Below are 18,661 nucleotides of genomic sequence, written 5' to 3' on the forward strand. Positions count from 1 at the left end.
TGTCTCCACTGAAGTCAGTTTGACTTCAATAGGATTACTTATTTGTGAGACTGAAGTGATTTGGCCCTTATGTTGGATTTTTTCCTTGAGAAAATCCTTTTATTTATCAATAGGACAGAATATTAGCTAAAACTAGCAAGCAATGTGGGGGAAAACGGCCATAAAACATAGATGGATGCTTTAATATCTCTCAGGAAATTTTTCATCTAGATATATTTCATAATTACTGCTTTTAGTTTAGCTCAACATATCATGTCCAGCAAAAATGAACTGAGGTTTCTTTACATTTTGTAATACAAATTGTCTAATTTCCATAGAAAAGAGACTCTTTTTAATAGTATGTGAACCTCAGAGTGATCTCTCTATATTACTAAGATTTTTTCTCTCTCTCTTCTCTTGGAGCCAGAGAGGTTCTGCTAAAGTCCTTTTAACAGTTAGGTATTGCCCTCTACTGGTGAATACTCCCAGTTAACACAGTTGAATGGAAGACTAATAAAGACGGTTATATTTTTATCTGAATAGATTCAGCTTCCCCTAACAAACTGTGTTAATTTTTTCTCTCTACAGCAAATGATGTAACTTCCAGATCATCAGCTGCAAAATCTTCAGAAACCATATCTGGTAAGAAAATCACTAACTGTAACACTCTGATTTATTGAAAATTCATGGCAGAAAAGTGTCTGCCTCATGATAATTGAAGTAATGCAAAGAAGCTACTGTGTAAATAAGTTCCTATAGTTCATCAGTCTAGTTTTATTTTTTCATACGAATAAAATTGTATATACCATCTAGACAAACTCTTCTATTCTTAGTGCAATCACTCCAATTTAGCAGTAACTCTCTCAGGAATGGAATGATACATTCAAGTTGCCTGGCCCATAGCCTTTGACAGCCCACTGAATAGTGAATAATTCGTGGGGGACAGAAGGGAAGGTGAAGACAACATGGAGATTTCCTCCCACCACACATACACAGCTGGTAGAAATACCAAAAACACATTTCAAGATGTTCGGGGGATAAACATTATCCATAAAAATATTATTTATAGCAGAATGTGGGTGGACAAAATTGATACACAAGCACACAGCTCGCTGTTTACTGTTTAACACTTTATTGAAACATTTTTGGCATATTGTTACTTTTTAAATAGAAATAATTGTATATACTCATGTATTTTTATTACAAAAAGCCTTGCTGTGCAGAATGGTCCCCATCTGCCACATTTTCAATTAACGGAATACCCATGCTAAAGAAAATGCTGTAGGTAAGGCCAAGGTGCAATTTCCATACTAATGCCTCATTTATTGGTTGCTCACAGAATATCCTCTGTCCCACTGCCAGCTGAGACAAAATCTATTAGCAATGTACACTCATTCTAATCCCTGCTTTTGGGTTCCTCAATTGTCCTAGAAAATTATTTGTAATCATAATAGTCCATCAGAATCCTTAAAGTTGAAGGATTTGTGCCTAGCTGTTAATCCCATGAGCAAGAAGTAACGGTGTACTGAACAAGGGATTTTGTAAAACGGTAGGCCAAAATAAATTTATTTCCAAAATAATCTAACCTATGAATCAGAAGCTTTTTGTCCTCCTTTGCATCATGAAATAGGTTGCTTATGTCTTGTGTGCAATTCTCTCTTAACTGATGTAATCATTATTTTTAGTACATTTATCATGTTTGTTTCTTTGATGACAATCGCCTTCTTAGCAACACTTTGGAAAACATAGTACTGGTCTTTTCTGACAGATTGACAAACAGTTGTTGACAAACAGAGCCCTTCAGAGTTGTCACTGAGGTGTCACATGGTGCATCTGAGCTAGGCTGCCCTCTGAACACTATTTACTTCTACACTATATTGTATGGAAATACTTTTAACATGTGTGTGTTCATGAATAAGCTTTTGCATACATCCCTGACTTTTAAAAAAACCCAAACATTTCTGCATTTCTGTTTCATGGCTTGTATTAATATAATTTTATTTTGTTTCATGTATATAGCTGAAGTATTTATTTACATCTTTTTTCATTTGTTATCAAACACAGCTAATTTAAGGTACAATAAACAATCCATATTACGTATAGTTTGCCACAATCCAGTATCATTGGGAATCTTTTTTTCAAAATTGTCACAGGACTATACTGGCAGGGCTGTATTCTGCAATAAAATAGTGGTGGGGAAATTAATTGCTACTGGCCAGATTAATCTCTCTCTTTTATGAGTACTAAACAAAACTAAGGACAAAATTATCAAAAGAGCTCAGCTACTAACAACTTCAATTCAGGCACTTAATCAGTGGCCAGGTGTTTAAAAGTGCTCAACATCTATTGTTCTGAATGTCAGCTTCTGGATATTGAATAGTTTTTAAAATGTGGCCATCTCTAGGTACTTAAATTGGATCTTGAGCTCTTGTATTCTGTCCTGAGTTATAGGTGCTGAGCAATTGAAAATCTGGGCCCAGATTCTTACAAAAAAATGAAAGCACTAATTTTAGGCCTCTTCCCCAACCTTCTTCCCCTTTGGCAGAATCAGTACTATTGGTACTTTTATCACCTACTCTATTAACGCTTCGGGCAAGATTTTATTAACATATCTGATATCTAGATGTATCTACCCTATATTTTGCCTTTTTATTTTATTTTTTTATTATTATTGTTATATTTCTTTCACAGATACAACTTCATTAGAAAAGACAAGCACTGCCGGTGAGAATTATTCTACCCACTATGAACTGTAGAATTAGGGACAAATTCAGACCTGATGTAAGCAGACAAAACTCCATTATGTTCAGTGAGGTTTTGTGCGTTTTTAACCAGTGCTGAATTTTGCCTTAGGACATTTTTTCAAAACCTCAAAATACTTTGTTGTTATTTTATTTATTATTTGTATTACCATAGCATTAGGAGCCTGGGGCAAGGACCCCACTTTGCTAGCAGCAATTTAGCAATTCCGTAGTTACGATTACATTGGAATTTGGAGATGTGAGAATGAAGGGTTGGCTTTTTAAAAGCTCCTGAGTAATGTCCACACTGCATTTGGGAGCTAGCACAGATTTGTGCTAGCGGGGCTAGCTCTAGTGAGCTAAAAATAGCCTGGGCTCCTGCCCAAGTCACAATGTCAAAGCAATGTCTACACAGCTATTTTTAGGGTTCTAGCATGAGTCTGTAGACCTGAACTGGGAGGTTTGCTCCCAGATGTGGTGTAAATATACTCTGAGTGACTTATGAACATAAGTCATCATAGGAAAGATGGAATGGACATCTTAGGACTGATGGTAACATAATAAAATAATATAGAGCCTTTCACCTCTAGATCCCTGGTTCTGATCTGGTCTACCTGAGTAATGTTAAAATAATATTATCATGTGACTGCCATGCCCTGGCCTATGTGACTTCTTTCTGGACAATCAAATAGATCATAAACTTCACTTCAGTTTGCTGTGATTGACATCCTTCTTGGCAGCATCAGTGTAGGCCAAGGATTGAACTGGTAAAGAGATTGAACAAGCCTGTCTCACTTGCAGTGGCGGATTAGCCACTGAGCCAATGGGGCCTGTGCCCAGGGGCCCCGGCCAACTGGGGGTACCGGAACTGGCCACCAAGCAGGCAGGGAGGGGAAAGCCCCTGTGCCCTGACCCCACTCCCTGGCAGACACCAGAGGGCAGCGGGAGAATCCCCTAGCATTCCCCAACCCTGGCAGAAGCCGGGGGGGCAGCAGGAAAAGCCCCAGCACTGGGACCCCCGCTGCAGCCCTACGACTGGAGAAGTTCTTGCTATCTGTCATGGCATATGGGCTGGGGGAGCTTTGACTCCCTGCTGTGGTCTGGGGCTGTGGCAGGGGGACAGAGCTTTTCTGGTCTTGGGGCTGCAGTGAGGGGGCAGAAAGTAGCAAACAGGTTGTGGGGGGGGTGGAATGGAGGGGACCCTGAGTGGAACAGGGGTGGGCCCCAGGGAAAGGACAGAAAGGGGTGGGGCCATGGTAGGGCTGAAGGTGGAAGGGGTAGGGAGGGGCCCCAGGAAACCTTAATCCATCTCTGCTCACCTGCCGGTGGTCCCCACGAACGTAGCAGTGTATCTGTTCTGAGAATAAAGGGAATGAAGAGAAGATTTCACTTTCCATGGCTGGCAACACACAATTCTTCCAAGTACCAAACAAATGTAAAAACAACAATATTTAAAAATAATCTCTATGTAAAAATAGTCACACTTGTAATTAATAGAACCTACCCTAGCTGGTTGACAGTGAGAGATGCCTTTTGCATATACCGAAGCTATTAGTTTGACATTGCTCGGTCATTTACAAATGACTGTCATGTTTTGAGACCTGAAGAAGAGCTCTGTGTAATTCAAAAGTTTGTCTCTCTCACTAGCAGAAGGTGGTCCAGTCAAAGATATTGCCTCATCCACCTTGTCTCGCTAATGTTTTATAATGTGGGTTGGGCCTCTTTTTTTACTTTACCAGAGGATAATAAATGCCAGAAATTTTTGACACTGGTTAGAGGAGTCATATTAGAAGCTGAAGAAACAAAGACTGTTTTTATGGAGGTGGTTCTATACTGTAAATAATACTTTAGGTAAAATGGGGAACAAAATATATGCCATCCCGAGTTATGGAATTATTGTATTTTGCGTTTATGCTCTATTGCCAGATTATATTAGAAGAAACTTTGTTTGAGGAGGGAAGTGTGGCTTTAGGTACAGATGTCGGATTAGTTTCCTCAGAAATTAGCAGAATATAACATCAAAAAAGAATATTTGACCCATTTTGTAACAACAGTTTAATGCATAAGGATATATTCTGACCTTTCAAGCAAATTGCAGAACAATTCCCATTTAGTGTACAAAATTATATTTTATAGAAATGACATATTATGAAATTACTGTAATCATCCATAGAAAGTTTTTGTACCTAACATGAAGTATCTGCACTTGAAATAAGGTACCAAAGATGCCTGGGAAAGTGCATTTGTTGAAATATTAAATTAATATTCTATTAAAACAAAACAAAACTTCCCTTCCAGAATGTTAAGTGAGTTGCCTGAGTTAAACCAAACAGACTCATGCTCATTTTTGCATAACTTTTTTTTGCATTTCTTAATTTGTCTTAGAAAATATATATGTTTTTCCTCTCTTTCGTAATCCTTAAATGTAGATGATGTAGGACCTGATTTTCCTCCCAATTACATCTGTTTTAACTCTATGTCTTCATTGTAGTTTTACACGTGTAAAGGGAGATTCAAGCCAAGAATACCTAGGATGGGAAATAGACTAAACAGTGGCAAGAATCTCTCTATTAAGAGTATAAAAATGTCTGAGAATTCCTGCCCATTAAGAGTTAACCAGGGACAAATAAAGAGCAAAACAAGTTTTCTTTGTGATTGTGTTGAGATGACTCTTATAAAGGCTGTATTACAGAGTATGTGCATTTTATTGTTAGCATTGAGGGGCATTTCCTTTTCTTCCTTGAATTTCAGGTTACAATACCAAAAAACCTGACTCACATCTGTAATTCACAGTTAAAAGCCATGAGTAATAGAGTGAGAATTTTTTTGGCCATAATTCAAGCAAAAGTATCATCAGTCACTGGTTTTATCTCCAACTGATAGGAAAGAACTGTAGAGGATTTTTTTTCTTTTTACATTAAAAAAAAATCACAGTAAAATAGAATGTGTATTAATGTATACATGCCATAGAATCTGACTTGCAAATTTCAAGCATGCTCTCTACCCTGTGGTATACCCACACCAGGCTTTGAGGTTGAATTTGTTAATAGTTCTGTAATAGATCTTGTAGTAGTTTCATGGGTCTTCCCACTAAGTGGTATTACAGTTCAATAGATGGGAATCAGTTTTGTTTCTGTGATGACAAATCACCTTGTTAGGAAGCCCTTCAGAAAAAATCATAGTACTGGTGTCTACTGACACTTTGACAAGCAGTTGTGTAGAGCCCTTCAAAGTCATCATTGAGATATCACAAGTTGTACCTGAGCTACATTGTCCTCTGAGCTACACTGCACTTTGAACACTATTTACTCTTGTATTGCAATGTGGGGAAAGACATTTTAACTGTGTGCATTGAAGAATAAGTTGCTGCACATATTCCTGATTTTTTTCCTGTATATCTTTGTTCCTGCTTCTACTGATATAATTTTCTTTTGTTTCATGTATGTAGTTGAAACATTTATTTACATCCTTTTTCATGTTTAGCAAAACCAGCTAATTTGACGCAAAATAGATAATTCATATTACTTACAGTTTTCTATATTTCAATAAAATTGGTGATCTTTGCTCAGCAAAGTCACAGGACTAGACTAGCAGGGCTGTCACAGCTCAAGGTTGAGTTGAAACAGAAGAAAGGTGAGGAAGTTCATTGCTACTGGCCAGACAGTACAAGACTAATCTCTGTCTTTCATGAGTATTAAAAACACCAAGGGCAAAATTTTCAAAAGAACTCAATTACCAGCATCTCCCATTCAGTAACTCATTCAGATTTTCAAAAGTATTCAGCACCCATTGTTCTCAATCTATACTGAGTATTTTTAAAAACCTAGCCACCTTTTTTTAGGTGCTTAAATTGTAGGTTTAGCTTTTTGAAATTCTGTCCCCATTTACTAATCTTGAGAGTTTGAAACTCTGGCCCTGACATTCTTAGAAAAAAATAAATGAATAAAGCACTAACTTTATGTTTGTCTATTTTCTTTTCTTTTCTTTCCAGTAGAATCTTCTATTGTTACTTTCATCACCTACCCCATTAATGCTTCAGGCAAGAAATTAATATTTCTCATATCTAGATCTATTTAGCTTGTTTTACTTTTTATTTTGTCATTTTTATAATTTTTTAATATTCTTGTATTTTTCAGCTACAAGTTCAGATACAAGCACTGCAGGTGAGAATTATATGTATTACACAAATAAAAATTGCAGAATTAAGGCCAAATTCAGATATGGCATAAGCAAACAAAACTCCACTGTGTTCAATAGGTTTGTGCTTGTTTAAACCAGGGCTAAATTTGGCCAACTTTGAACTTTGAAAAAAAGGTTCATTATACTGGCTGTTTAGCCACTCCACAGTTAAGGTTGCATTGGCTGAGTTTTAAAAAAAAACGGTTAAATTGATATTTTACAGTTATCCAAAATATACTCCTTTCCCTTTCAGCCAGAACTTTAGGTGTGTTGCCAAAGTCAAACCATACAGGTACATGCTTATTTTTATGGAGGTTTTTTACAATTAATTTGTACGTTAGAAAATATTTAGGGATATTGGTTCTATTTGAAAAGTGAATTCAGTGAGCTTGCTAAAACCACTTAAAATATTTCGGAATTATTATTAAATATCCAACACATTCATTATTCACATTTGTATTGTGTCCACTATTGTGGTATATGGGCACACATTTCATGGTTTAAATTATGTCAGTAATGTTCCAGACAAGAGGTGCATAATTTACCCACTCTCCTGATCTCTGAACTTAGAGACAGATGAGCTAATTCTCCTTTTACTTGCAAAAGTTTGATTCTGAAGTAACTCAATCATCTTTTATAACAAGTTATTATGGATTAATACTAGTGCAAACAGGAGGAGAGTCTGAAATAAAAATGGGAAAGAGACCTGGCAGCTCATTTAAGTGACCAGTATTATATAGGCTTGTTATCAGAAATTCTTACATTTAAATTATTTATTTTTTCTACAGAAACTACTAATATTCCTGAATTTAACTTCTCCACAACAATAGGTAAGCCTTTATATTGTGTTAAGTTGTATTTTGAATGGCATAAAAGCATGGTTTATGAGCTGTGGGAATCTATGTTCTAATATTTTAAATATTTTTTTTACTATTGTATTTCACATTAGCAATCAGTCTTACTGTAGGCCAAGTTCATATGATTTCATTGTATATATACATTAGAACCGAGATTGTAAACCTACAGGGTCCTGTCATAAAACATTCAGTAATGGAAAGAAATGGATTTAATGTTACAGTTTTGTCTGAATTTCCCAACTTGTGTTTGATTAAAATTTTCACCTCAACATTGGTTTTCTCTGTTCCTGCTTCTATGGATACATTTTCTTCTGTTTCATGTATATAGCTGAAGCAATTATATGCATCCTTTTGTCAATTTTTAGTAAAAATGGCTGTATGTAGGCACAATGGACAATTATATGAGCATGTTACACATAATTACCACAATTCAGAACAACTGGTTATCTTTGCAAGAGAGTCACAGGACTAGACTGGCAGGGCTGTCACAGCTTCAGTAGAAGAATGATGGGGAAGTTCATAGCTACTGGGCAGGCTGCACCAGACTAATCTGCTATACATGGGACAAATATCCAAGGGCAAAATTTTCCACAAAAGCTCAGTTACCAGCAGTCCCCATTCAAGCACTTATTCAAATTTTCAAAAGTATTCAGTACCTCTTGTTCTCTGTGGGTTCTAAGTATTTTTGAAAATCTGGCTACTTCCTTCAGATGCCTAAAGTGGAGTCTTAACTTTTTTGAAATTCTGTCCCCAGTTGAGGGCGTAGTGAGCTTAAAATCTGGCCCCATTTTCTTACAAACAAAAATTTAAGCACTAATGTTATGCTTCTCTATTATTATTTATTTATTTTTTTATTTTGCTGCAGAATCCTCTATCATTACTTTTATCACCTACCCCATTAATGCTTCAGGCAAGATTTTCTTAATATTTCTCATATTTTGATGTATTCAGCTTTTGTCTCACCTTTTTATTGTGTACATTTTTACTTTTTTCTATTTTTGTTCTATTACTCAGATACAACTTCACTAGAAAGAACAAGTGCTGAAGGTGAGAATTATTTTACACAAGTATGAAGTTTAGAATGAGAGCCAAATTCAGATCTGGTGTAAGAGACAAAACTCTCTTGTATTCAGTAGGGTTGTACTTGTTTAAATTAGTGTTAAATTTGGCCCATGATCATTATTTTCACAACCTTAAAATGTTTATCATTTTGGCTGGTTAGCCACCCTCTTCCATTAAGTTTGCACTGATAGAGTTTTGAAAATATGAAATTCGTATGATACTGTTAATCAAACAAAACACTTTTCCTTTTTAGATAGAACTTTAAGTATATGGCTGGAGTCAAACCAGCTTATCTTTACATAGTATTTTTCTCCATTTTTTTGTATTTTAGAAAATATGTCGGAATGCTGGTTCTGTGTTGAATAGTGAATTCAGTAAGATTGCTGTGACCAAGGTCCTAGGGGCCACGCTGAGATTGCTCAGTTAGGACAAGCTGCAAAGAATGAGGCAGATAATCCCCCAAACTGGTGGTTATTCTGATACTTAGATTTTCCAAGCAACAAAACAGTTTCTACAGTAACTTACTGGTTACCCAGAAGCCAAAATCACAGTTCCCTTAAAGTAAACCAGACCACCCAGACCACCAAGTCACATATGATGAGGATTACTGAAAATCTTGTTCATCATATGAAAAAGTTCTACCAATCCCAAAGAATCAGACACATTACCCATCAAGTTAATGAATATCTCAGATCTTACCCAAATACACGCTTACAGCCAATTCTTATTAACTAAACTAAGATTTATTACAAGAAAAGAGAGAGAGAGTATTGGTTAAAAGATCATTATACATACAGAAATGCATTGAGCCCTTAGGTCAGTTTCATAGTAGAGATGGTGAGCTTCAAAGTTACAAAGATTCCTTTCCAGAATCAGTTTATCAGGTTATAGTCCAATGTCCATTTCCAATATCATGGTGATCCAGAATGCACTGGAGACCATAGTCTTGCGACTCAAACTTCCCCTGACAAAGCTTAAGCAAATCTGAGGTGAAAGGATCAGGTCCCAAAAGCCCTTTATATATTTTCCGGACAGCATGCAGTCCTTAGGTAAAGAATATTTGCTTTGAAGTAGAATTACCTATTTCCTGTGTATACACAGATAACTAGTCGCATTCATCAGCATAAGGTAATTATCCGTTAAGCGGTTCATAGACAGATTACTACAAGCTTCAAAGAGAAGTATAGACAATGAAATTATTACACCCAAGTTCCATCTAAATGTTAATATTCCCTTTTTATCTGTGCATCAGTAAATATAGAAACAGACAGGAACCATTTGTTTAGATGGTTAACATCTAACAAGATATAAGTAAACACATATAATTAGTGCTACCTCTAATTCTCTAACAATACAGGTTTGTGTTTCAAAGCTCTAGTCTATTTAACATAGCTATGTTAGTTATTTATAAGGAATAGCCCTAATTAGCATTTATATATTTCTCTAATATGTCTTTAATGAACCATATGAATTTGGGTCATTTAGCCTGCAAGTTACTTAACCCTTTTTGGCCCTGTGTCATAATTGCTAAAACTACTCAAAATATTTTTGAAACAATTTTAAATATCCACCTCCTTCATTACACACATTTAAATGGTGTCCATCATGGTGGAATATGGGAATATGTTTAATGGTTTAAATTGGGTCAATCTTATGATAAACAAGAGGGGCATAATTAACTCACTCTCCTGATCTCTGAATTTAGAGACAGAGGCCTAATTCTCCGTTCACTTGCAAAAGTTTTATTCTGAAGCAACTCACTCATCTTTTAAAATAAATTATTACTGATTCATGAAAGTACAAACAAGAGGAGAGTCTGAACTAGAAATCAGAAAGTGACTTGGCAGCTCATTTATATAACCAGTATTTCACAGGCTTTTTATTAGAAATTCTTGTATTTATTTTTTTTCTGCAGAAACTTCTAATATCCCTGAATTTAACTTCTCCACCACAGCAGGTATTGGTTTTGTATCGTGTTCATATGATTTGATTGCATATACATTAAAGTTGAGATTTTAATCCTACAGGACCCATCACAAAGCATGCAGTAAATGAAAGGGATAAATTTAACATTGCTATGTGAACCCTATCTCTGAATTTCCTAACTTCTGTTTGATTAAAATGTTCCCATTAATGTTCTGTAGTTTTAGCAGCTACTATCTGCTGCACAGATAATCCACAGGCTCCTAAATACCTGAAAGCCTCCAATCCAGCTATTGACAAGGCCCAGTTTGACTCAGTTTATGGTATTTGTCAAGATCTTACAGTTTGTTTTGATTGGCTGCTGTTATCCAGTGAAGCCTTTAGGATAAGGTAATGGGAGCGTGAATTGAGGCCATGATTCAGTAAAGCATAAATCCATTTATCTCACAGAGTAGAACAGGAAGTATGGAACAATATTTCAGAACAAGAGAGTGCTGTGTGGCCACAGAACCCGTGTGGTGCTGCTGTACCTATGCATGAAAGGGGTAGTATCAATATGATGGGTCATACATCTCTAACACGGTGTGCAGCTCAGACCTGCAGTAGCAGCACACAAAGTATTCCTGGTGGTTGGAGCATCAGAGTGTGAAGGGGCAAGACTGTAGGATATGTTGGACCAGGAACCATCTTTCCTGAAAAAAAACCAAAATGTTTTAAAATTGTTTGAGGATGACATCCTCGATTTAAAAACAGGTGTTTTTTTTTCAAGAAACTGACTCTTCAAACATAGTGTTAACTGGCCAAATCAAATGTACAAGGTAAAACTGAGTTCAAAACAAGTTTGGAAATTAATATCTTCTAACATATGTATGAATCCAACAGATTGGTTTAGCCTGAGTGGGATAGGCATTGGCTTTAAACTATTCAGTCAGACACAATTTGAATCGCAGTGTGAACACAGAATACAAGAAAATCACAATGATGATGGCCAGCAGTTTTTGCAGGGTTGAGGCATAAAAGCATGTAGATAGTCCCTAAACTTGCTCTATGGCATTTACCGTATCCTTACTATTTATTATTTCCATTGTGGTAGCACATACAGACTCTAAACAAGATCAGGGCCTCATTGTACTAAGGCACAACCTTTTCTCAACCTAGTCTCAACCGTTTCAGACTACTGTACCCCATTCAGGAGTCTGATTTGTCTTGTGTATCCCCAAGTTTCACCTTACTTAAAAACTACTTGCTTACAAAATAAGTCATAAAAATACAGAAGTGTCACAAGCACTTACTGAAAAACTGCTTACTTTCTCATTTTGTCTATGTGAAATTAAGTTTGTACTGACTTCACTAGTGCTTTTTATGTAGCCTGTTGTAAAACTAGGCAAATATCTAGATGAGTTGATGTACACCCTGGAAGACCTTTGCATACCCCCAGGGGTATGCGTACCCCTGGTTGAGAAGACTAAGGCACTGTACCAACACAGAGAAAGAGACAAGTCCATTCTTGTGAGCTTTGTGCTACTATCTAAATAATCTAAACTGAGTCTTTCTAATGTCTTGCTTTTAATACAGTGTTAACTATTTTAATAAATTCAGTTACCTTTATTTCTTTTAGAGAAATTAGCTACAAATAGAACCTTCAATGTAACTGACAGTGTTACTCTACCAACCATTGCCAACATAAATGGTAAGGCAAACTTATTTTAATTTAAACAGTGAGCTGAATGTATTAGTATTTTTGTAATACTGTATAATGAAGTGAGTTTATAAAATAATTAGAGCTTCAAACAATGTTTAAAAAATGCCCCACAGGACTGGCTTAGAACCTTTTACTTTTGTAAAATAGGATTCAAAACTGGATCATCCAACAACCTAAAGTCACTGCCTTCTGATGGCTGTCCAGCTACTAAAGTAAAAAAAAAAAGTGCATTAGATATATTAGCCCTTTTTATTGTGTAGCACAAAAAACATAAACCATGCTTCACATTTGGCATGAGATGAAAATCTCAGCAGAGAAATCAGGAATTCATTGGGAATGAAGACTGAACTACTGGCTCACCCCAAGAAATGGTACCAATACAACAGGATTGAGGAGGGTTGGCTAAATAAGGTGTGAAAGTTTGCAATGCTATTGGCTGAGCTGACTATTGTTTGATGGACAAATGAAATAGAAGTATGTTTCAATGCTACTGTATTGGATTTATGCAAGAGAGCTGCATGTGTACTGCAACCTTTATTTCTGATCATTACTTTTCTTTGTAGGTATAAGTCATTGTAAAAATGGTAAGTATATGACTTACTGTATATATAAACATAGAATCATAGAATATCAGGGTTGGAAGGGACCTCAGGAGCTCATCTAGTCTAACCCCTTGCTCAAAGCAGGACCAATCCCCAACTAAATCATCCCAGCCAGGGCTTCGTCAAGCCTGACCTTAAAAACCTCTAAGGATGGAAATTCCACCACCTCCTTAGGTAACCCATTCCAATGCTTCACCACCTTCCTGGTGAAAAAGTTTTTCCTAATATCCAACCTAAACGTCCCTCACTGCAACTTGAGACCATTACTTCTTGTTCTCTCATCTGCTATCACTGAGAACAGTCTAGATCCATCCTCTTTGGAACCCCCTTTCAGGTAGTTGAAAGCAGCTATCAAATCCCGCCTCATTCTTTTCTTCTGCAGACTACATAATCCCAGTACCCGCAGCCTCTCCTCATAAATCATGTGCTCCAGCCTCCTGATCATTTTTGTTGCCCTCCACTGGACTCTTTCCAATTTTTCCACATCCTTCTTGTAGTGTGGGGCCCAAAACTGGACACAGTACTCCAGATGAGGCCTCACCAATGCCGAATAGAGGGGAATGATCACATCCCTCGATCTGCTGGCAATGCTTCTACTTATACAGCCCAAAATGCTGTTAGCCTTCTTGGAAAGAAGGGCACACTGTTGACTCATATCCAGCTTCTCATCCACTGTAACCCGTAGATCATTTTCTGCAGAACAGCTGACTAGGCACTCGGTCCCTAGTCTGTAGTAGCGCATGGGATTCTTCCGTCCTAAGTGCAGGACTCTGCACTTGTCCTTGCTGAACCTTAGCAGATTTATTTTGGCCCAATCCTCTAATTTGTCTAGATCCCTCTGTATCCTATCCCTATCCTCCAGCATATCTACCACTCCTCCAGTTTAGTGTCATCTGCAAACTTGCTGAGGATGCAATCTATCCCATCCTCCTGATCATTAATGAAGATATTGAACAAAAGAATACTGTGGGAGATTGTATCAAAAGCTTTGCTGAAGTCAAAGAATAACATGTCCACTGCTTTCCCCTCAGCCACAGAGCCAGTTATCACATCATATTGTACCATGTGAAAGAAAAAAAATTCATATCACAATAGGATAAAATAATGGGATGGACCAAATAGAATAGTTTTTGAATCTCATGTGTTCGTGAAATAAATAGCCAGAGTAATACCATCAAAAACACATTATAGTTTTTATAGTGGTTGACCATGGCAGTATGTTAAGAGTCTGTTCATGATATGCTGATTTATATTACATGGTAGTGCATAGTATATTAACCTTATTAGCTTAACCATGCATGTTTGTTTAATTTAATATTCAACAACAAAACTGTCCAGATAAATGGCCCTTTTCCTCACTCTTTGTACCTGGAAAGTTGTAATATGAATTACAGAAATGAACGTCTTATTTCATTTGTCTGTCTGTCTATCTAATATGATACTAAATTAACTTCCCATTCTAAGTATATGGAAACAGTGGCACATTGTCTCAGATACTAGTTTGTGGAAAATATAATTGCTGCTTTGTTTTCTTTTTTTAAACAGTGACCACTAAAATATGTTTTTATTATATCTAGAGAGAGTATGTTTATGTATATGTGTGTAGATATACTATGTAGTTATGCTGGGGGAAGAGTTACAGAACAATTTAGATAGATATACATTACATCTGAATACTGGGACTTAGATACCCTAGTGACAGGTGCCTTACAAACACCAGTAAAGCATAGATAGAATGTAAAATATTTTGCAAACCTGAAGACATTTAAGTTTATACAAACATTCATCATTTAAGAACATAATATTTAAATACATATCCTGGGTGCTGGCTGGTGAGTCTTGCCTACATGCTCAGGGTTTAACTGATCGCCATATTTGGGGTCGGGAAGGAATTTTCCTCCAGGGCAGATTGGCAGAGGCCCTGGAGGTTTTTTGCCTTCCTCTGCAGCATGGGGCACGGGTCACTTTCTGGAGGATTCTCTGCAGCTTGAGGTCTTCAAACCACAATTTGGGGACTTCGATAACTCAGACATAGGCTAGGGGTTTCTTATAGAAGTGGATGGGTGGGATTCTGTGGCCTGCATTGTGCAGGAGGTCAGACTAGATGATCATAATGGTCCCTTCTGACCTTAAAGTCTATGAATCTATGAGTCTATGAGATTACATTTGAATTCAACTGGATTAATATTTTTTTGCAGAAACAAAACTATCTGGTAACAACTTATATAATTTATCAGCCATATGTAATAATTCAGGTTAGTGGGTTTTTTTCCTTAAATGTATCATCTCCAAATATTTCTCTCTTCTGAGTAGTGAGGTATACATGCTGTACTTTTATAAAATCTCTAAAATATCCTAGGTTTGAAATTCTTATATCCTGGTTGCCAACCTAGAAAAAAATATGTAACTTTCTCTTACAAAATCATGTGCAATATTAAAAATAATATCTAAGAAAATATTTTCTGAGTTTGTATTTCACAAGTTTCATACTGAAGGAAAATATTAAATTTATAATTTCTCTCATCCACATGTAAATGTAAAGTTTATATACTACTAGTACCTATCATTATCAAGCTTAGGAAATGCAAATAATTCATTTAAAATTGTATTATAATAATATCATTAATGTTATTTTAAACAGTAAAATAGTGTTATATTTAAAAATAAGGATAAAAAGGAAACAGTAGAAAGCATATGTAAGTATTGAGGGAGCACTGTAATAGGATCAAAGTTTGATGTATTACACAATACAATATGATATGAAAATTAAAAGTAAGGAAACTAAAATTGACAGACTCATAATTAAGAGAGCTAAGAGGGATTTTGAAGAGCGAAGACATAAAAACAAATAAGAGATTTGTTAGGTATATTGGCAACAGAAAACCTCTTGATGGGTCAACTGGGCTATTGGGAAGTAAAAATAGAAATTAAAGAGGGTGAGGACTTTGCAGAGAAACTAAATGATGTCTGTATCATTTCTGATTCAAAGAAATCATTTAGCTTCTCTGCAAAGAACACACAGTATGCTGGGAAGATATCTTTATTACCTTTAGTGACTTTTTTTCAAAGATTGTGAAGTCAAAAAGGAAGATGCTATGAAAAACTGATAAATTAAAGGACAAGGACCAGTTGGTGTATGTCCAAGAGCTCTGAATGAAATACCTGAGCATCTATTAGAAGTATAAAATGTCTCATTAAAATTAGCTACTCCAAGCGAAGTTAACAAATGTTGTACTCATTTTTTTAAAAGGATCTAAGGGTCATCTTGGAATTGCAGACCAATAGGCTTTACTTCAGTACCAGGAACAGAGGTTGAAATATTGATTAGAAAAATACTTATAGAACTCTTAGATGAAAGTGGACAAACAACATGGTACTTCTCTAATCTACTTTGAGTGTGTCAACAAAAGAATGGATAAAGGAGTATTTGTTGGCACATATTTGGACCTTCAAAAATCAAAAAGTTTTGTTAAGGAAATTATGTAGTCATGCAGTGAGAGGGAAAGTACCATCATGGATTAGACGGAAACAAAAAACATAGCCATTCCCCTGGTACAGAGCTGCCCTAAAGATGACATAGCAAGCTGTATATGGTGATCCTTGAGTGGTGCATAGCTGATGTAGTGACTCTTATATGACATTCCCTCTGGCTAGAGCAGTCCCAGTAAATCATGACTGGTCTAAGAGCCTTTGGAGCCATTGACTGATGGTTTTAAATTAGAGTAGCCTAAAGGCTGCTCTAATTTACACTGACACTGGACCAGTGCCCAGACTGCCCTATTCCCTTCAGCGACACCCCCTGACTGGTCACAAGGGAGGAATCATATAGGAGTCACTACATCATCAGTATGCCACCGGAAGATTCCCCCTATACCAGTCTGAAACATATAGAGCAGATTAAAATTGGGGAAGCAGTATAATGCTGTCCTTATGCAGATCAAGGTCTGGGTCACTGTGTGTGCAGTCTAGTTTTTCTATCTTGAAAATGATACAGGAGAAATAGGGGGAGTTCAGAGATGGGCAGCAAAAATTATTAGAGACCTGGAGAAACTAAAGATATTGGGAATATTTAGTTTAGAGAGGAAATGAATAAGCATGGCAAAAGAATACAGAATAATGAATGGTACAGAGAAGGTAGATTGAATACTTTTATTTATCTTCTCGCATAATACAAAACAAGTGAAATGTATAGTTCTCAAAATGGTTCTAAATCAAGCAATTAACCATGAACATTATTATTAACTTTGTTTGTCTTTTTGTATTTAGTTTTCTACCTGGGCTATGTAAAATTTCAGTACAGTGAAAAAAGCAATAATACTTCAGTAAGTGTTGAAATAGTAAGTCCTAAGAATTTTTTATCCATTATCCATTCTATCCATTTAAATTAATCTTATCCTAATATGATTTTTTAAATGTTTTGTAAATTGTTAACTCTTATATCACAATTTGCTTCATGATCGCTAATGGTTCCTTTGGTAACATATCAGTGTACTAGATGTCCGCTGTCCATTTCAGCAAAATGTCCGCTATGTGCAGTAAACAGAGAAATATCAGTTGTTTGTGTGATGCTTCATGGGGGTACCCAGGGCTGTGATGTACCTTGTCCTGACCTGCCCTTAGTGTGAGGAAGTCTTGTCTGTGCCTGTTGTGTATCAGCTCCCTTTCTCCACTGACCATGGGTCGCACAAGCGCTGCCCACGAGGTTTCACAGACCCCGCTGTTAATTTATAGGTTAGCAAATGGTACACCTCAGCCCTCAAGTTTCCCTGAAGTGTCCAGCCCTGGTCCACGGCTTCCAAAGAAACAGTACACCCCAGCTTACCAGTTCCACTTTAGATCACCACCACGCTTAGTACAGAGCGGTTAGATAAGTTTGTAGTGAAATCAAGTATAAGTTTATTTAACAAAGCGTAGTGATTCAAGTAATAGCAAGTAGACGTATTGGAAACAAATAGTTACATATAAAATAAAATATAACACATTCTAGACTAACCAAGTATTGCTCACCCAAAGTTCCTCAATGGTTTAGATCCAGGCTTGGATGACCCTCCTTATACGAAACAAGTGTGCTGTCAGCTTGCCTTCGCAGTGAAGGATTCAGTGTGGTTTTTTGAGATATATCAGTCCTATCATTCATCTTTATTCATAAACAGGACCCCCTGTTGTTTATTTAGTCCTGTAGATTTCCTCTCTAGATTTCACAGTCTGTTGTTTTGCCTGTGGCTCAGTCTGCAAATAGACCTACTCTGGGAAGCGTACAATAGACAAATGGCCAGACAGAGAGATAGGTGTCTCTTAGCTCCTTGCTGAAAGGAGAAATTCTGGGGTATGTCATCTCCTGGTGAGAGGGGCAGTGGCCCATGCTCCCCCCAAAGCCAGCAGAGACTCAGCTCCAGCTGTGGCCTGGAGCTCAGGCTCAGCCAGCAGCTAGGGGCTGGGGCAACCAGGGGCAGCTCAGGCCAGCTGGCAGTGGTCAGGCCCACCAGTGTGACCCAGGGTGGCCAGCGGGGGTTGGACCAGCCAGGACGGCGCAGGGCAGCTCAGGCCAGCCAGTGGGGGTTGGGTGAGCCGGCATGGCCCGGGACAGCTCAGGGGCCAGGTCCGCCAGTGGGGGTC

General features: G+C 37.1%; 1 protein-coding gene across 1 annotated transcript in view; it reads left to right on the forward strand.

Moving 5' to 3' along the window:
• ADGRG2 (adhesion G protein-coupled receptor G2) overlaps window positions 1–18,661 on the forward strand; it is a 71,732-nt gene that overhangs the window by 12,530 nt on the left and 40,541 nt on the right. The window contains 14 exon segments of the mRNA XM_044998758.1: window positions 568–621; window positions 2,671–2,703; window positions 6,715–6,759; window positions 6,857–6,883; window positions 7,153–7,191; window positions 7,688–7,729; window positions 8,622–8,666; window positions 8,771–8,803; window positions 9,072–9,106; window positions 10,730–10,775; window positions 12,360–12,431; window positions 13,007–13,027; window positions 15,244–15,300; window positions 17,312–17,382. Coding sequence (XP_044854693.1) covers window positions 568–621; window positions 2,671–2,703; window positions 6,715–6,759; window positions 6,857–6,883; window positions 7,153–7,191; window positions 7,688–7,729; window positions 8,622–8,666; window positions 8,771–8,803; window positions 9,072–9,106; window positions 10,730–10,775; window positions 12,360–12,431; window positions 13,007–13,027; window positions 15,244–15,300; window positions 17,312–17,382 — 620 coding nt within the window.

The sequence above is a fragment of the Mauremys mutica genome, chromosome 1 (assembly GCF_020497125.1).
Source record: "Mauremys mutica isolate MM-2020 ecotype Southern chromosome 1, ASM2049712v1, whole genome shotgun sequence".
NCBI classification, from domain to species: Eukaryota; Metazoa; Chordata; order Testudines; family Geoemydidae; genus Mauremys; species Mauremys mutica.